The 20,218-nt window shown below is 34.3% G+C and overlaps 3 protein-coding genes, 1 non-coding gene and 1 pseudogene across 5 annotated transcripts; 3 read left to right on the top strand and 2 right to left on the bottom strand.

Moving 5' to 3' along the window:
- Positions 1-983: 983 nt before the first annotated feature.
- F52D2.7 (uncharacterized protein) lies at positions 984-4,599 on the bottom strand. Its single transcript, NM_075961.7, has 7 exons — positions 4,536-4,599; positions 4,095-4,280; positions 3,787-4,041; positions 3,174-3,264; positions 2,791-2,928; positions 2,417-2,740; positions 984-1,560 (listed from the first exon to the last, which is right to left on the bottom strand). The coding sequence occupies exons 1-7, from the start codon at positions 4,581-4,583 to the stop codon at positions 1,505-1,507; spliced, it is 1,098 nt and encodes a 365-aa protein (NP_508362.1). The 5' UTR covers positions 4,584-4,599; the 3' UTR covers positions 984-1,504.
- Positions 4,600-6,379: 1,780 nt separating this feature from the next.
- Positions 6,380-6,400, top strand: 21ur-14662. Its single transcript, NR_070428.1, has one exon.
- Positions 6,401-10,345: 3,945 nt separating this feature from the next.
- On the bottom strand, positions 10,346-11,247 carry fbxa-17 (annotated as a pseudogene). Its single transcript has 3 exons — positions 11,128-11,247; positions 10,803-10,985; positions 10,346-10,551 (listed from the first exon to the last, which is right to left on the bottom strand). Coding segments are annotated over exons 1-3 (509 nt in total).
- A 2,364-nt stretch (positions 11,248-13,611) lies between these two features.
- rgs-8.1 (RGS domain-containing protein) lies at positions 13,612-14,693 on the top strand (the record flags this gene model as incomplete). The annotated part of the gene is made up of 5 exons (NM_075958.3): positions 13,612-13,811; positions 13,860-13,990; positions 14,035-14,204; positions 14,254-14,369; positions 14,621-14,693. 5 exons carry the CDS (start codon positions 13,612-13,614, stop codon positions 14,691-14,693), a joined length of 690 nt encoding a protein of 229 aa, NP_508359.1.
- A 1,750-nt stretch (positions 14,694-16,443) lies between these two features.
- Positions 16,444-18,011, top strand: fbxa-41 (F-box domain-containing protein; the record flags this gene model as incomplete). The annotated part of the gene is made up of 3 exons (NM_075957.2): positions 16,444-16,607; positions 17,114-17,741; positions 17,793-18,011. 3 exons carry the CDS (start codon positions 16,444-16,446, stop codon positions 18,009-18,011), a joined length of 1,011 nt encoding a protein of 336 aa, NP_508358.2.
- Between the last annotated feature and the right edge of the window lie 2,207 nt (positions 18,012-20,218).

Genomic DNA, 20,218 nt, shown 5'->3' with positions numbered 1-20,218 from the left:
ATTTTTTAATAACTACAAATGTAAAATTACAATTAAGCTATATTCAAACACGACATCAACTTTTAGGGAAAAAATTCATCACTTGCGAGAAATGCTCTAGGTGTGGTCGTACACAATTCAAGTTTAATCTCTCATAACCTTTTTGCTAAGTTTTTCAGAACAAAGTTAAGAACAAAGTTAATATATACAAGCAAGTAGTATGAAGATTATTCTACTTTAACAACATTTCCAGAAAAAAATTAGTTTTCGAGATACGGGCGAATCAGTAAAAGTTGTCAAAAATGGGCTCACGAGATGTCGGACGCTGTATTTCTTGCCATGAAACTGGTAAACAATTTAAAAAATTAAATACAAATAGTCTTAATTATGGGCAATACTTCATTAGTTGAACTTTTTTCGATAGCATGCCCAGTTTTTAAGTTGTGCTCGTTTGAAAAATTTGTAAATTTATCAAAAATCGAACATTGGATAGAATTATGGCCGGCACTGTATGTATGTGTGTATGTGAACATTTGAAACACTTGAAACATATTTGAGATATATTTTTTTAAAGAAACCAACAGTTGTGACCCAGAAAAATGGGCAAAATTCGAGATTTTAGCTAAAAATAGCGCGATTTTTTTTTGAAGTTTCGCACCGTCATAAAAATTTTTGGAACATTTTTGAAAATTTTCATTACGTAATTCGTTAATTTTGTCCGGATTTACTCGGTTTTCTCTTATTTTCTGCTTCGATTAGCTTACAAGGTTAATTCTATACCTGCCCGAAATTTGCCTCCAACCCGGCAAAATGAATAAATTGCGTAATGATATTTCCCAAAAACGTTCCGAAAATATTTTATGTCGGTTCAAAATTTCGAAACAATCACGATAATTTCCGCGAAATTCTCGAGTTTTGCTCACTTTTTGTGTCACAGCTGTTGGAGTTTTGGCCAGGCATGACCATTTTTCTCCAAACTCCGAGTATGTTTTAAGCAATACATTCCCAATTACAATAGTTCATTATTAATAAATCATAACTAGAAAGGCTCTTTTTATAGCCAATCTTTTCAGAAAAAACAAGTAAAATTAAATGGAGTGGAATCAGAAAACGGGCGAAAGTGAGGCATACCATACAATTTTAAAGACTCACAAAAATTCAAAAAGCAAAAAATAGAGAAATTGGAGTAAAAGAAGTTGAAAAAGTTAAATCAAAGGCAAGTTGCGAGGAAAAACCTTGGACACCAAGAATAAGTTATCAGATGAAGGGAAGACCAAAAATAAAGCAATTTGACAGAAGGGAAGTAGAGGGGAAAAGGTGGTAAAAAAAACAGTACATTTTGTACGTCAACTCATTTTTTCTAAATGTTCTACATGACAACTAGATGAATTCTATGACGAGACAACAATCATGGGGAGCAATTTAAAAGTTTCAAATTCAATTAATGCATATAAATGTGGATATTTGTTGATGATTTGGGGATATTTGAATAAATTATTGGCAATTTTCACAGTTGACGAAGAATTTACTTTCTCTTGGTTCTGGACTTGATTGGTGAAGCAGTGTAGACAGTGGTTGGCTCTGAAAATTAATCGGTTTGAAAGCGGAAGATCTTTTCACTATTTTTTTTTCAAAAAAATTAAATCCCTTTCAAATTTTGTCATGGTATTTTTTGCAATATGCCTGCTCCAAAAATATTTTTCAATACGGTTTTCATTCATTTTTTCCACCAAAATGTGTGACGGGTTTTGGTTCAGTATTTTGAGTTTCTGATGATTAATTTAATGATTTTTCAGCTATTAAGTACATTTTTTTGCGCGACTCCGACTCCCATACGAGCAAGTAGTCAAAGTCTGAAATTCTATAAACAGCAATTTTTTGAATTGCCAAAAACCTGCAGAGTAGGTTTGTTAAGCCCAACATTTTCCTCAAATTCTCAATTTAAAATGAATGGGGTTTTCAAAATTTTCAACAATTACAAAATAAAAAGCATGACCGCAATTTTCCAAACATTTGAATAACGGAACAATATTTTGATATTGCCGTTCTAAAATGTAACAGCAAATTCGATAATTTCTCAGTGTTTTTCATGAACACACGCAACGTTTTTTTCCAAGGGTTTTCCGTCTGCGTCTCTCAATTGCAAAACCGACCCATGCCTGTGCAATGTGGCGTCAAATTTGTTGTTTGCGTACCTGGCATTTTAGCTGACGACAGCACGAAAAATATACATTTTATGGTGTTTTCTTTCACATTTTAAATGATTTTTCAACAAAAAGTGTGCCTTGACTTAGTAACGCAGATTTAAGATACAAAGAGCATCGATATTTGAGCATACTAGAGAAAATACAACGTTTTGAAACGAGCGACATTTTCGATAGTTTATAATTGACATTTTCAGATCAAAATCAGTGCCACATTTTCAACAAAACCTCACCATGGCGAGTTCTCTTTGCACGAAATGTAGTTCCAGAAGTAGACGGCTCTTCAGCTGCTGCAGGCACCGACTTTCTGGCTCGTCTCTTGATGATTCTCGCCGTGGATGTAGATGGCTCATCAGGATCAGCTGCTTCGAGAGCTTCTTGAGCAAGCTCTTGCTCTGGAGCTTCTGCGGCTTCGTCTCCAGCTGCTTCGGCTCTCTCCTCATTAAACGAGTTGTCCAGCTCAGCCGATTCATCCAACTGCTCATCATCAACAGTCCCGTCAAGACCTTCTCCAGCTTTATCCAGAAGCTTTCGTGTCATGTGATGGATGCGTTTTGCTGGAAAATCGGATTTTCAGATTTTTAGAGATCGTTACTAAAAGACCTACGTTTCTTTACGACCTCTCTGCGTGGAAGGAACACACGAATATTCGATTTCCTTTTGTCACTAGAGATCAATTCAGATTCGGTGTTTCTCAATCCATAAGCTTTGAATTGTGTCATGAAAGCTGCAGCGGAGATGAACTCTGAAAAGATTGTAAAATGAAAAATGCAGAAGCTGATTTTCAATTTTGATACTTTTTACAGTTCAATAGGCTTAGAAATAGTTCTGTGACCCTTAGCCAATTTTTTTTCTTAAAATTTTCTGAGTAAATGTTTGGAAACAGCAAGCTACCAGACAACAAATTATTTCTGACTACAAAACTCTTGGGAAACACAACTAAATTGCCCAAAATCATTTCTTTTTTTTATTTTTAGATTGAATTATTACCCATGGTATCGTATTGTCGTCTCCACGGGTCCCCACCCTCGTCCAGATCTTCTCCTCGATTCATGTTGTGCTTAGCCCACTGATTCGCGAACTGAAAATTAAAAGAGTTTCTCGGTGAAATTAAAAGAAAACTGGATCAATATTCTGCCCATATTTTACCAGAGAATGAAGCAAAAAGTTCATGAAAATTCTAATTCTGATTTTCTTGTGCATGTTAAATGTTTTTCATAACTTTTTCTGATTACTTTGTGACAAAACTGCCAACTGCACAATGGAGAAAACTTGGTAGAGATTGTTTCATCATTAAACTTTGTTTCACTATATCACCTAGTTTCAAAGTTGTGAGCCATTTAGAAATTATTATCTAAACCAGACCCTTATAGCATTTGAGTTATAAGTGGTTGAACAACTCAAAAAAGTACCGTAAAACTGAGGGTGAATAAAATAAATATATCTTGATCTAGTATCCTAGTCTACGCTATTTCTCTGCTCAAGATTAATGTGAATCCAAAAATTCTGGTTTCTAGTTTTTTCTTTAAACTCTTTAGAACACCTAATCTTTGACTAAATGTATCCATGAATATGTTTCAGTTTATCAAATGAATAAACTTACGGTCTCGTGAAAGAGGTTCGACAGTCCCACATAACTATCCGTGTAGAGACAGTATCCACTTTCGAAGAGAAACATGATCGACGGATCCAACACGAAAAACATCAAACCCGGGAAATCTTTTCCTCTTTTTGCATGAACGTCGGCCACCTTTGCCACAACGTCCGGAATCAACTTTTTCATTGCGTCATGTCCACTTTCAGCCAACTCGAGAATCAGTGCAACTGGCGCTTTGGCGGTGTCGTTGCGTGAAGTCATCTGGAAAGAGAAATAGTAAAGCATTTTTTGTTACAGGTTGGGCAAAGTCTTACCAGGCATCGGATGAAGTGATGTACCGGAAATCTTGCAGTGACTAATTCTCCAGAACAGTTTGGGATTTCCATAATCCATTCCATATATATCATATCGTCAATGAGAGACTTCTTCACTTTAAGATCAGTCTGTCGAGGGGTTAACCCAAGGTCATGTTCGCCCCAGAAGATTTGCATTAACGGGATCTGAAAAAATAGTTATTTTTTGCAATTCTACAACCATATGCTCCCTTATAGCAAGATACTAATTTAAAGAAAAGTTAATATTCCGACCAAAGTTTATATGTTAACTAAAACTTCGCTTAATTCATTTTATAGTTCTAAAGTTCATATCAACACACGGGTAGGATGAACTATGCCAGTTAGAATTTTTTTGGTCAAACGAAACGATTCAAGCTACGATTTTTCAGCAGTTGGTTGTTAGACTAAAAAAATACTCACCGTGGCATCCAGGACTACTTCCCTTTTAGGATTCGCGTAACGTTCCATGGCTAGCCGGTCGAACCTGTAATAAATCGATTGAATAGTTAGCAGTTGATGTGAAGAAGTGCGATGTTAAGGTACCAATAGGAAAATTGCAATAGAGTGATCAACATTTAAGAGCAAACTAGAGATAGGTAATGAATTAGATATGGTATTTTGCAGAGAATTTTTACATTTTAGTAGGCACATAAACTACTTTTGATTGGAATTAACTATGGAGAAAGCTTGTATGGCTAGCTTTTTCCCTTCAAAAAGGTATGCAAAACTTAAATTCAAAAACCAAAACCACACAAGTCACGAGGAAAAGAATAAAAGGAACGCCAGCTATCGCCGTGGCTCCGCGACACACGCAGAAAATTATTTGAATTAAAATTTCAAAAGCATCCAAAAACTATAATTCAGAATAGCAAAATTACTGAACAGATTTTTTAAAAATTGACATTTTCGTCACAGTCGTTCTGGTGTCTGTGTCTCTGCGGGATGTGCGTCAAAAAATATAGGCTTTTTTTTTGGGGAAGATGAAATGGGCAGGGAAGGAGATTGGACCACACACGATGATTTTTGTGAAGGAGTTAGGACTACACACGACAATTTTTGTGAAGAAGTTGGGACCCCACACGACGATTTTTGGAATCAATTGGGAATTAGTTGGGAAAACATGTTATTTCGTATAAAAAATTAGTGAAAACCATTTTTGACCGAAATTGTGCTCAACCTGGCATACCTCCCAGTTAGGACCACACACGACAAGTTTTGGGAAAGAAAAAAATTGACGAATTTGTTCGGCTATTTTTTGAGAAAATTAAAAAAAGGGATAACAATTATTGAAGTTTGAGTTTTATTTTGGAAAACTTCAAAAATGGGACAATGACCCATACAAAATGTTTAAATTTTTTTTTTAATCCAGCTGAACAAAAATAAAATTTAATGCTAACTCTCCAAGTCAATTGTAATGATTCGCTTAAAATAAACCACCCCTTTGACTTTCTCAAGACCACACACGACGTTTTATCTCACCTAGCGTTCTCTGTCTCTCGACCGCAAAACATGCAGCTATCTAGTACCTCAACAACGAAACACACCACTTTTCTATCTGTGTCTGGGTCTATGCGGACTGCTGGCGCTCTCGAAGAATTGGTTGGTGTTGGCAGCGTGCCAAAAAAGAAATTTAGGCAAATATTCAATATGGAGCAGCAAAAAACTATTAGAGGTTATCATGTCAATTTATGGAAGACGTTGGAATTAGAAAAATAAACGTTAAATTCAAATTTTGATGATGTTTAAAACTATTGTCTGAACTTGAAATAAAAACGAAAATAAGTTGAGATTACATTTAAGAGATCATAATCAATTTTGCACTGTCTTTTCTGTATTAAACTAAAAACTTTTAAAAATCAAAAGAAGAAAAAGAAGAAAAATAAGACAAATAAGACAAACGGAACGCGACGGCTATGCCACAAGCGTTTTACGTCTGCGTCTCTCACCTTTGCAGTAAGAGAGAGTGCCGTTTTTCCTCGAACAGATAATGTTTTTCCTCTTCACGACTGCGTCGACACACTAGTGTTCTCGGTGTTGGGTCAGTATTGGCAGGGTGCCAAAGAGTGTAACACTGTCTGTGAATGGGTACTGCCGGCCTAATCTGGAGTAACTTTAGAACTTGACCAGAACATAATAAGGAACATTAAATTTTAAACATTTTTTTTTTGAAAGTTAAATTTTTGAAAATGTCTTTGGTTTTTTTTTCAAAAAAAATATTGTGTTTTGTGTTGGTGAGATATTACAGTTGGCATATTCAAGACTACTGTTTCAACTGAAAAACGCAAAATTTTCAAAATTCTATGGTAGATTTTAATTTAATTTTTTAATATTGAAAAAGTAATATGAATCTTTTTTTTTACAAATTTCATCTAAATTGAAATTTAAAAAAATTTTCCTTACTTTATCAAAAATTTTTCGAGAAAATTGACCAAAAACAAATATTTTCGCTCGAACTAGTTCAAATACGCGAAATTAATTTATTAAACGGGATTGCTACAAATTTCTTACAAAAATAGTTCATACAGTATGTTGGAAGTATCGAAAAACCAACAATAAATCAAAGAAATTAATTACGTACTAAAACCAAAAACATAAATAAAAATGTCTACCATAAAGATTTTCTCAATTGCACCAGAAAAGGTTTTCTGCAATGTTACTTCAAAACATTGACTAAAAATAAACACTCAGCTTTACTCGTTTTTCAGATCACAGGCAATTGAAACTTTCCGGCAATCGGCAATTTCGGCAAGTGCCGGTTTTGAAAATTTCCGACCAGCAGCAATTCCAGAAATTGCCAAAATTGCGGAAACTGCCAGAAATTGCCGATTACCGGACATTTTTGGCAACCTTGTTTTTTTATTATTCAGTTAGTCTTTTTTTCAATGAAAACGGTGATTTCTCAAAGGATTAAATCATAGAACATTGTTTATCAAAATGCATGTTTATGCTCCTAAATCTACAAAAAAAAAATCAAATTTGTATTTTTGCCAATTTTTATTCCCGCCAATCGGTAATTCCGGCAATTGTTGGTTTTGAAACCACAACGGCTATTTAACAAGCACATTTATCATACTTTGTAAATCGTATACTAATTTACCAGCCAGGGCTTTCATAAAAAACATGGTAATTATTCATTGGGGAGAAGAAAATTGAAATACCTAATCAAAACCTAATAACTCAAATTTCCCCGAACTTCAGTAACTCCACAGTAGCATTACAGTATTTTGCAATTATTTCCTGCCCACTCCTAATACAAAGGTGAACACTCAATTTTTGCCAGTCTACAGTAACCCTACAGTAACCCTACAGTAACACATCTACGTCTACGTCTACATCTACATCTACAGTAACAGTAAAGTAACCGTATTTTACAGTACCCTTGCAGTTCTACTACAGCACCTTGAAATTATCCCCTACCAAATCCCAACACAATGCCTCTTCAAAAGATAATAACTCATATTTTTCGGAAATACAGAAACCCTACCGTAAACTTACAGCATCTCTACAGTATCCCTCTGAGATGAACAGGTCAAGTTGCATAGGGACAGAACGATACATCGCTTTGTATATAGTAAATCATAATAAACCATAAACATTATTCCACCAAAGATATTCTAAACAGTTCATCTCCATAAACATTTGAAAAACGCGTACTCCCACAGAGACGCAGCACGGTCAACGTCTCTACGAACAATTCGATCTCTCGCTTATGCAGTAGAAAGCCTAGCTGGTTACTTTCCGTGTCATTCGTATTCAATGGGCGCTTGTGTGGTGCCCTTTTTTCTATTTTTGCTAATTTTATTTCAAATTTTGGATTTCTGCAACGACAAGAGGTAATTAATTTGATACTCCAAAATTATTATTTTATCAACTTATTAGCTAGTTATTCTGATGTGCTGAACAAAACCTTATTGACGTATTTTTCGAGTGGACCGTTAGAATTTTTATGTTAAGAGTCTTAACCCGATTGTGCTTTTTCAAAAATTGTATAGTTAATAAACATTTAGATAGTATTAGATAATTAGTTGCCGACCTAATAGTACATATTTTTTACCATGGGAAATAAGATGGACCTATTTTCAAAATGAAACTATCGATATTTTTCCAGATTCCCATCAAGTCGATACTTCAAACTCTAGAATGTGCAACAGTTTGGAACGTTGAAGCTGGACAAAACTGGAATGGCCAAGACATTGAAATGGATTAAGGAAACGTTTGAAAAAAATTCTAAAATCCCGCAGTATCGTCATGCGAACATAAAATGCGAGCCAATATCGGACGATGAAGCCCCAGACACCCAACAATCAATATCAGTTTAAGGAGACCCAGCTATGAAACCAGGCTGCCTTACATGTACTTGGCAGTCAACAACATCCTTGATCAAGTGAACTATCTTTTCAAATCTGGAAGGTAAGGGATTAAATTGAAAATTTCAAATAAAAAACTTTAAAAATTTCAGACAACACCACACGTAACCGACAGCTCGATTCAAAAAAAAAAGTGAGAGAGAGGTAATTTATATTTTATATTTGAATATGTGATTGGGAGAATTATCTAAAAATAGGGCTCGATTTTTTAAATCAGTAAAACTCAGAAACTAGGAAAGCTATCAAAAAATTTTTGACTAAGAAATTATATTCCATATGTCTGTCTTCTCGCTTTCACAAGTTTCTGTTCTTCACAGAAATTATGGTAAAAAATTAAGCAGCCGACATCTCGTGAGTCCATTTTTGATAATGATGTAAACCAAAAATCACATTTTTAATTAGAAGGATCATTATGTTTCATTATTTGCATATACCAATTTTTCCTAAAACCGTCATGAAAAAAATAAGGTGAAATGGGGAAGTTGTAGGGCGGTAGATTTTATTTTTAAATTTTATTTTTCGGTTAAAAACAGATAAAATATTATTTCTACATTAGTTTTTTTTACAAATTATGCGCAAAAAAACAAAAACATTTTTTAACTGACTAACCTGACTTTTGACTAAATATCTGGTTTTTTAATATCAGTCAAGTTAGTAGCAATCATCAAAAATTGGCTAACGAGATGTCGGCTGCTTTATTCTTACCAAGGCTCTTGTCAATAATTAAAACATTTAAAAACAAAAAGGCACAGTTATGAACAATATTTTGTATGTCGAATATTGTTTGATAAATATTGTTTGAGATACACAGCTTTAGAATTTTTTACATCATTTTAATTTAAGTTTCCGCGCGCCTACAATCATTTGCGTTCTCAACTAAGGATACTCCTTTTTCAAAAAAAAAATCTAAATTTCAGATCGAACCCGTCACGGTTCGGAGAAAGGACTGGACTGATTATTGATCTATGTACAATTTTCTACGATAGTCAAACCGTTTTTTAAAAATATTATTCTAGTTTCTATTCTTAAATTCTACACAGTGTATAATTTTTTCATATTTAATTAAGTGTTCAATAAATAATCCGCCTACTTGAAGCATGGTAATTCTGAAACAAAATTAACAAAAAGGTGATCAGATATAAGAAAGTGTGGACCAACTAATTTTTTATCAAAATCTTAATCAAATCTGGTCGTCCATCGACCTCAAATCTACCTAAATCTAGTTTAAAAATAACTTGTATACCAATATTTTGTCGGTGATTTCAAAAAAGTTAGTTTCCAGCGGCTGTGATATTGACAAGTTGGTCAAATTTTGAATAATATCAGGTCATTTTTTCAAGCCGGTATAACTTTTTTTGAGATGTTTTCAAGAAGTTTCATTATGAAATTTGTGGTTTTCAGACATCTAATAAAGCAATAAAAACAATTCGACTACACCTATTTAACGAATTCATGCTCTGCATGTGATGGTAGTGGCTAAAACTAATATGTATCCTGTGCTAACAATAATACATTTTTGGCCGGCGCTGTCTATTGTTGAACACAACGATGGTTCGACTGTAACTTACAATCATAAGAAACTGAATAAAAAGAAAACTCTGTGAAAACTGCTTTCATAGAATTGCAGATAGCACCGGAGCATGAGTATTTACTTCTCTACTCTTGCATAGTTTTTTTTCGAGTCTAGAATCTTTAAACATGCCATGATACATATGAACTCACCAATCAATGAACTTCAATTTTTTTTAGAACTGAGCCGCAAGAATCTGTGGGAAGTAATTTGGAGGAAAATTTTCACAAAAAGGAACAAAAATAAATTTTTGTATCAACCAACTTTATTAAATTATTATACTTTCAGAATTAAATTAACGTTTTTTTTCAACGAAAAAATTGAAAAAGTGCTGCCGACTCATACATTTGATTTCAAATAAATTGTTATTGTCCGAATACTCAAATGCATACTCATTACCACCATCATATTCCGGTTTGAATACTTTCGCTATTTCCTTCTGGTTATACCCTTTGCAATGTATTACACACTTCCGGAAGGTACTTTTTCTTAAAAGATTCTGTAATACGATTAAATGTAGAACGGAATGCAACCATTATTACTTGCATCTCTGATTACAATTGCACTTTCAGTTGGAAGTACGTCCATTTCTACATCAAACTCTTCAAAGTGAAACAACTGCTCTATTGATAAATTTTTAATTGCGAACGGATTGCATCGAAATAAAAATGTTTTTGCATTTTTTCATTGGTCTGATTGAGCAAGATCTTCGATACTTCCGTTTCCCCGCAATTCAATACTGTCTAGCACGTGGGCATCAAAATTAGAGAGAATCGAACAACTGTCCTTGAATGTAAACATTCGAAGGGAAATTCCTTTCACGCTTGAAAATTTTGATCTTTTCAAATAATCGATAAAATATTCAATATTATCTAGTCGTGAATGATTGTTAAACACTACTTTTGAATCGGTGTTCAATAGCATCTCCAAATCCTTGAATGCTATTTTTAAATAGTTTTATTTTAGTTTTAGTTAGTTTTATAGTTTTATAATCCTTGATAATCGTTTCCTGACGGTTGTGAATCCCAGTTGTATTACTCATATCACCATTCCCAGCAGAAGTATAATAAATTACGGTTTCCTCCAACTCCATAGAAACCTTGTCTAGAAATAAGTTAAACGTGATTTTGCCAACATTAAATTCAAATTTATTAACGGCGGTTCTCAAACCTCGACACACTTTACGGCAAGTCAATCTGAAATATACTTCCGAACAGTTTTGTATATTACATATCAGCGGTGTGCGGCAAATTTGCCGAATTTGCCGTGTGCCAAGTTCGGCAAATTTCAAAAAGAACCATGTGTGTATTCAGTAGTTTTGGTGCTCCAAAAAACTTAAAAAATGTCACTTTTTCGGAGTTTGTTAGGCACGGCAAATTTGCCAATTTTGCCGAATTTTCCGAGCTCGGCAAATTTTGAGATTTGCCGCACACTCCTGTTTCATATGGAGCACTAAAAAAAAGTTAAACAAAACAACTCACCGTTCCAGGAACCCAAGCTTTTTCAAAATCTGATTAGATATGGTGAGAGGCATATTGAGAAATTTGGAAGAAACTTGAACATCAGACATTATTTGAAAATTTGTTTGAAAACTGAAAGAAAAGAAAAAGGATCATCTATTAGGTTGGTCAAAAAGTCTTTGCAAAATTTGTTTGTTTCTTCATTGCTCAGCGTTGATTTATTTTTTTCCAATTCTGTTTTTTTATTTGTATAGTACGTACTGTGCATGCTTAATACATTTGAAAAACTTGTAGGTACTGTTCAAAATGACCGAGAATTTGCTCGCAGAAAGTCACACCCTCCGAGGGGTTTTTCTGTACGAGTTCCTCCAAGGCCACAGTTGCAACGAAGCTCGTCGTAATATGTGTGCAGTATTAGGCGATAACTCTGTCTCCTACAATACCATGAAGTTTTGGTTTGAAAAGTTCAAGAAAAAGAACTACGATCTCGATGATAAACCAAGATCCGGTCGCCCGCGTTTGGATATCGATGAGGATATTTCGAGAGCCCTGGAAGATGATCCAAGATCAATGTCACGAGAAATCTCTGCGACTCTCAAGCGTCCCCACACAACCATCATCAACCATCTCCACGAATCCGGAAGGGTGCCAAAGTTCGGTCAACTCGTTCCTCACAATTTGTCCGATTCTCAGAAAAGTTGTTTTGTGACCTCTCTTTTTCGCTGCTCACTAGGAAACGAACAACGGACTGGGTTAAGGATATCATTACTGGAAATGATAAATGGGTATTGTATGTTAGCCATACCAGGAATAAAGAGTGGGTCCCGGTCGAGGAAACCGCGACAAAAACCTGACCTCAAAGGGAAACTTCACGAGAAAAAGTGCTTCTCTCAATTTGGTGGGACAGTAAGGGTGTAATTTTCCGAGGGCTTTTTCCAGACTTCGTTACAATCAACGCTGGCCTATACTCTATTCAATTGGAAAAGATGGTCCGTGCTCATCGATTGCATCACCCTAGAGGATCAAAATTGTTGCTGCTCTATGACAACGCAAGATGGCATACAACTTTGAAGACCCGCCAAAAGCTCCAGACACTCGGAATCGAAGTTTTGCCTCACCCACCGTATTCACCGGACTTGGCTCCTACTGACTCTCAGGAGTTCTATGCGGAGGGATTTGCTCAACTTCCGTTGCGTTGGCAAGAAGTCATAGACACTAATGGAGAATATATTACCCATTGAATCTTGTTCGCTTTCAATAAATACTTCTTACAAAAAAAATTCAAAATTTTGCAAAGACTTTTTGACCAACCTAATATTTTTTTGTGTAGCAATCTATTTTTCGTGTAACAATCTATTTTTCGTGTAACAATCTATTTTTCGTGTAACAATCTATTTTTTCGTGTAACAATCTATTTTTTCGTGTAACAATCTATTTTTTCGTGTAACAATCTATTTTTTCGTGTAACAATCTATTTTTTCGTGTAACAATCTATTTTTTCGTGTAACAATCTATTTTTTCGTGTAACAATCTATTTTTTCGTGTAACAATCTATTTTTTCGTGTAACAATCTATTTTTTCGTGTAACAATCTATTTTTTCGTGTAACTTTTTTAGTTTCGATGTTTTCAGTTACACTAGAAAATGTGGTGTCAAGTATTATGTTTTCAGTTGAACTAGAATTAGTGGTGGGGGGGGGGGGGGGGTTAAAAAACTTTTCTAGACTCTTCTAGAAACTTCTACAATTTTCAATATTTGTGTTTCGTTAAAAAACATGTGGAACTATATCAGTCGTACACATAGAGTTATCAAAAGGTATAATATGGACTCTTATTATAATTGCAGTCCCTAATAGACTTTCATGCAAACCTGATAAGAAAAAACCCATATTTTGTTCATGCAACTTCTACAAACCCAAACTCCTCCTACTATTAACGTTTTCTTTTCCTGTTTGGCAATTGCAAACATTGACCTCAATTAAGTATGCCTCCTGGGAATGCAGAAATTGCGCGCCAATGCAAACGGGCACCCTTCTCGTGTCATTTGAACACAGCCCACCTCTCGCAACACCGCTCATTCTTCTTCTCTCTCTCTCTCAAAATGTCTATGGCCACCGTTGATCCGTGGATGCAGAATCTTCCTCAAATTACCAACCAGGATTTCTTCCATTCCTCGGGAATCGAATGTTGGAATCGACAGTTTCCCGATCACCGCGTTGTCGAGGAAAATGGTCCGATCAAAACGAAGGATGCGTTGATGATTTTGTATTTTATCACAGTGAGAAATATCAGGAAAAACCGGTAAGAATTGCTCTTTTTTTTTAAATCAATAATTTTACCTTTTTGCAGAAATACAATAACTCGTATCAGGGATGCACTGAAATCACCGGTTTCAATTTTCCGCCGCTCTCCAAAACTCTCACTTCAAGAGGATGTGCTCAGTTGGCAGAAATCGCCGGAATCTCTTGCCGCCAGCGAATGTAAGAAATGCTTTCAAGTTCCTTTTTAATTCTGCAATTTTCAGACGGCAGTAAACTTTTCGTTCAATTTCTGAAACAACAGACGTCGGCTGATGATGTCGATTTTTGGCTGGCATGCGCTAAACATCGGTGGACAGAAATGACACGGGATGGATACGAATACGCAGCTTATATGATTTACAATACTTATGTGTTCTGGACGTGTGAAAGAAAGGTGAGTAATAGTAAATGTCTCTAAGCAATTTTGTGATTGGAATTTTCAGATAGATCTACTTGATAAATTTTGCTTTGTGGACGACGACGGTGGCACCCCGAGAGATGTGTTCATCACTGCTCAGGCATATGTTGGGACCAAATTTCCAAAGGATTCGCACAAGAAGTAAGTTGAAAAGTCAATTTTTGTAAAGATTTGGTGAACGGTGATTAGATAAATGTGTTTCACGGGACACTCTGGCACCATTGCGGTTTTTGTTATGAGCTTTTGGTTCCGATTTCTGTCCTCAGTTTCGATTTACGGCAAAAATTTTACTTCAATTCTTGCAAATTGACTAAACTTAATTTAAAAAGTTGCTAAATTTGGGTGATAAGTTGTGGAGAATTTTCGAATAGTTCAAAAGAGAATTTTTTCAGATTCCTCCAAGATCCCATCTACTTGAACTTCCTCCATTCGGTATCGTCTGCAGCAAATCAGCAAAAGAAGTAAATTGAGTGACATCATATTTTTTTGGTTTTCTCTACAATTTTTCACACCTCCCACCCAGTTCCCAGTTCCTATTGTTTTTGCTAAATGTACGTCTATATTTTATTGATTATTACTAACCAAAGTCTTGTTTGAAATAAAACTGTTGCATGATGCCTCCGGGTAATTGTGTAATCACTCTTCAATTTGCAGAAATTTCTCAACCAACTCTAGAAATTCCTATTGCAAAAATAGCAAATATTTAGTAATGTTGGTTAAAATGGGTGCGGATAGACGAAAATTGCTGATAGTTCTAGAAATAGATTTTCACCCATTCATTTAACTTTCAAAATTCAATTATACTTCTGTAAATTGCATTTTCATTCGAGTAATTAAATTAATCTAGATATAAATCCGTCGCCCGTCTGCAGCTGGTCTCTCCAAAACTTTTGAGTGCCTTTTTCGCTATATCTATCATTTTTGCGCACCCTATGCAATTAAATATTTTATTAAAAGAGCATTGTCGTTCACTATATTGGAGGTGACAATTTACGATTAAGCAACTCCTCGGAGTGTAGTAATCTCAATTGCTTCCCAGATATGACTAGAATAGAAAAATTATTTAACATTATGATACTTCCACTACCTTTCCATTAAAAATATAGGTTTTTTTGATTTATAGTCGTTTTAGTAATCATTATAAAAATAAACTCACGAGATGTCGGCCGCTTTATTTTTTGCCATGATTTTTGTATTTTTAATTAAAAATTTAATTTTTTTAATTTTTAATTAAAACTAATAAATTTGAAAAAACATAGTCTTGATCACGGGTTACATGTAACTAGTTGACCTTTTTTTTTGATAACATCTTTAGTTTTAGAGTTTAACGGAATAAAAGCGAAATCATCAAAAAACTAAAAGTGGATATCTTATTGGCCAGTACTGTATTTACTCATCTAAAATCATTAGCCACTATAAATATTTGTCAATACATATATACAAAAAGTTTACATCACTCATCATTTAAAACCAATAGAGAATTAGATATAAAGAATTAGAAAATAAATGTGAGGACAACCACCAGTTGTCCAAATTCAAACACCAAATGACCGGATACTAGTCGTGAAGCTCGTCTTTCCCAGGAGGAGGTGTTTCTGCTTTGTTTTCAAACAACGCACATTTGGTCATTGTATGGGCTTAATCACAATGGAGCAATGTACAGTTGATAGTTGACAGTTGACAGTTGGCAGTTAAGTACCTTTGTTGTTGACAAGCAGAAAATCTAATTTGCTAAAAAAGTTTGTGTTTACTACATCTGACTTAAAAACACTTTCAAGGCCTTAAAAATCTTTTTAAAATTACAACGTTCGAACTGGATTTCCATAGTTTGTAAAGTTATTGTCTTTCATTGTCCGAAACTTACTAAATATGTTTTAAATTGAAGTTTAATGAGAATAAACTTTAAGAAAACAAATCTGAAAACTTTGAGATGACTCTTAAAATATTAAAATGAAAAAATCCAACTTTTTCTATATCAACGATAGTAACTAAAATAATTCCATTATCGAAATTCACGTTGAAAGCCTCAACTTTTTCAGAACAGAGAAACTTGAGCAAACTTTTTTTCTGTAAACATTTGCAACCACTCTTCAATTAACAAATACCGAGAGAGCAAACATTTTTCTACTTGCTCATCCAAACTTTTGGTTAGCGATTTGAAACAATATACCGACTCCCCAAAGTTTTTTTTTTAATTTTCAGTTGTTCTTTCGAAATGTTTGGTAATTGCTTGAAGGCTGTTGCCACCCGGTTTTTAAAATTATCAAATTTCAAACAAAGACCCAATTTGCAAAACGAAGGTGTGATGTCTTCAAATCTGCTCGATATGCCTCTAGATGTGATCAATGTAGTAATGGGAAAGTTAGAGCCCATGGACTTGTGAGTTGAATTCATTATTAGTGGAGTAGTGCCAGTGGGAATGTTGTCTAAATTCAATTATAATAAATTGAAAAGTTTTGGAAAATTGCCAAAATTCTGAAAAATATGAGCAATTGAGAAAATCCAAAGAAATGTAGCATTTTTAGACCCCTAATACGAAGTTTTAATACGAATAATTAAAACAAAATTGCTGTATAAAAATGTAGGAAATTTTTTTCCAAAGTTTTCGACTTCCAAAATTATGAGTGACAAAAACTGAGTAATTGTCACTTTTTTATTGTAAATAAATAAATTTCAAAAAAAAATTGAAAACCATAGGAGTAGGTATTAAAACTTTTACCACTGGCTACTAGACCTTTCAATTTTAAAATATTCTAGACTTAACAAGGGTCACATAAAAAAAGTTTGAAACCACATAATCTTGGGTACCAGCTGATTACTTCAAAATGAGTGAACCTTTCAAATTGTAACACAGAATTACATAAATAACCACCAATTCATTACAGATTAAGATTGCGTAAAGTATGCCACAGTTTGAAATCTGCTGTCAATAAATTTGGAATTCATTTCGATTCAATTCATTTCGAATTACATGATCACAGTATCACCTTGTGCTTGGACAATGGATTTCCCATTTACATTAGAGCAGTTTATGGTGGTACGACTGTAAGCTACGGTCAGCGAACAATTGAAATTGAAGAAGAAAATTTCATGGATGTTGGGTTCAAGGATTTGAAGTTTTTATTGAAGCATGTTTCCACATTAGGAATATATAATTATGCAAAAAATAGAAAAGAGATCATAAAATCTTTTATTGATTTTTTGAAACCAGAAGAATGTTTCCCAGTGGATGCAGTCGAAATTTGGAATTTCTCATTCAATGATGTCGTTTCTTTTCTATCTTATTTTGATGATAAAACACTGAAATCAATAAAATTGAATCAAAATGAACCAATAGAACAATTTGAGCCAATAACTTATTTGGACCAGTGGACAAATGCAAAACATTTTGGCCTCAAAGCTACAAATTCTAATGTTGACAGTGAAATAATTAAAAATCTGTTTCATTTTCCACATTTCTGTGTCTACAAAATAACCGATTTCCCAACACAACTTGCAGTTAAAATAAGAGATGTAAGTTATATGTACTTGGATTTTTTGGTCAGATAATTGATTTTCTTGCAGAATCTAATGAGAAGAAGCACATTCCAACAGTGCACTTTATCAGTCAACAAATTGACCTTGAACCCAATCGAAATTGCGAGAATATTCAAATCGGACTATACTGGTGGTAAAGAATATAAATTCAAATATTCAAATGGAACTCACAAATTTGAAATTTCACTTGTACAATCTACTAAATGTATTTATGTCCCTTTTATCTTTTCTGTGAAAAGATTGTGAAATTTCATTTTAAATAAAACGTTTTTGTTGAAGTACTCAAAGTAATTATTATACGGTATATGATGCATTTCCAGTAGTACTGCAGTTTCTAGTAGTGGCTAAAACTAATATGTATCCTGTGCTAACAATAATACATTTTTGGCCGGCGCTGTCTATTGTTGAACACAACGATGGTTCGACTGTAACTTACAATCATAAGAAACTGAATAAAAAGAAAACTCTGTGAAAACTGCTTTCATAGAATTGCAGATAGCACCGGAGCATGAGTATTTACTTCTCTACTCTTGCATAGTTTTTTTTCGAGTCTAGAATCTTTAAACATGCCATGATACATATGAACTCACCAATCAATGAACTTCAATTTTTTTTAGAACTGAGCCGCAAGAATCTGTGGGAAGTAATTTGGAGGAAAATTTTCACAAAAAGGAACAAAAATAAATTTTTGTATCAACCAACTTTATTAAATTATTATACTTTCAGAATTAAATTAACGTTTTTTTTCAACGAAAAAATTGAAAAAGTGCTGCCGACTCATACATTTGATTTCAAATAAATTGTTATTGTCCGAATACTCAAATGCATACTCATTACCACCATCATATTCCGGTTTGAATACTTTCGCTATTTCCTTCTGGTTATACCCTTTGCAATGTATTACACACTTCCGGAAGGTACTTTTTCTTAAAAGATTCTGTAATACGATTAAATGTAGAACGGAATGCAACCATTATTACTTGCATCTCTGATTACAATTGCACTTTCAGTTGGAAGTACGTCCATTTCTACATCAAACTCTTCAAAGTGAAACAACTGCTCTATTGATAAATTTTTAATTGCGAACGGATTGCATCGAAATAAAAATGTTTTTGCATTTTTTCATTGGTCTGATTGAGCAAGATCTTCGATACTTCCGTTTCCCCGCAATTCAATACTGTCTAGCACGTGGGCATCAAAATTAGAGAGAATCGAACAACTGTCCTTGAATGTAAACATTCGAAGGGAAATTCCTTTCACGCTTGAAAATTTTGATCTTTTCAAATAATCGATAAAATATTCAATATTATCTAGTCGTGAATGATTGTTAAACACTACTTTTGAATCGGTGTTCAATAGCATCTCCAAATCCTTGAATGCTATTTTTAAATAGTTTTATTTTAGTTTTAGTTAGTTTTATAGTTTTATAATCCTTGATAATCGTTTCCTGACGGTTGTGAATCCCAGTTGTATTACTCATATCACCATTCCCAGCAGAAGTATAATAAATTACGGTTTCCTCCAACTCCATAGAAACCTTGTCTAGAAATAAGTTAAACGTGATTTTGCCAACATTAAATTCAAATTTATTAACGGCGGTTCTCAAACCTCGACACACTTTACGGCAAGTCAATCTGAAATATACTTCCGAACAGTTTTGTATATTACATATCAGCGGTGTGCGGCAAATTTGCCGAATTTGCCGTGTGCCAAGTTCGGCAAATTTCAAAAAGAACCATGTGTGTATTCAGTAGTTTTGGTGCTCCAAAAAACTTAAAAAATGTCACTTTTTCGGAGTTTGTTAGGCACGGCAAATTTGCCAATTTTGCCGAATTTTCCGAGCTCGGCAAATTTTGAGATTTGCCGCACACTCCTGTTTCATATGGAGCACTAAAAAAAAGTTAAACAAAACAACTCACCGTTCCAGGAACCCAAGCTTTTTCAAAATCTGATTAGATATGGTGAGAGGCATATTGAGAAATTTGGAAGAAACTTGAACATCAGACATTATTTGAAAATTTGTTTGAAAACTGAAAGAAAAGAAAAAGGATCATCTATTAGGTTGGTCAAAAAGTCTTTGCAAAATTTGTTTGTTTCTTCATTGCTCAGCGTTGATTTATTTTTTTCCAATTCTGTTTTTTTATTTGTATAGTACGTACTGTGCATGCTTAATACATTTGAAAAACTTGTAGGTACTGTTCAAAATGACCGAGAATTTGCTCGCAGAAAGTCACACCCTCCGAGGGGTTTTTCTGTACGAGTTCCTCCAAGGCCACAGTTGCAACGAAGCTCGTCGTAATATGTGTGCAGTATTAGGCGATAACTCTGTCTCCTACAATACCATGAAGTTTTGGTTTGAAAAGTTCAAGAAAAAGAACTACGATCTCGATGATAAACCAAGATCCGGTCGCCCGCGTTTGGATATCGATGAGGATATTTCGAGAGCCCTGGAA

The sequence above is a fragment of the Caenorhabditis elegans genome, chromosome X (genome assembly GCF_000002985.6).
Source record: "Caenorhabditis elegans chromosome X".
NCBI classification, from domain to species: Eukaryota; Metazoa; Nematoda; class Chromadorea; order Rhabditida; family Rhabditidae; genus Caenorhabditis; species Caenorhabditis elegans.
Note: the sequence above shows the minus strand (reverse complement) of the source record. Positions and strands in the feature narration are given on the sequence as shown.

Coding starts and splice junctions, on each gene's coding strand:
- F52D2.7 (NM_075961.7), bottom strand. CDS start 4,583: ATGGAACGTTACGCGAATCCTAAAAGGGAAGTAGTCCTGGATGCCACG. Junction 2,741..2,790: donor CAGAGAGGTCGTAAAGAAAC/GTAGGTCTTTTA, acceptor CCGATTTTCCAG/CAAAACGCATCCATCACATG. Junction 1,561..2,416: donor TGCAAAGAGAACTCGCCATG/GTGAGGTTTTGT, acceptor ATTAATTTTCAG/AGCCAACCACTGTCTACACT.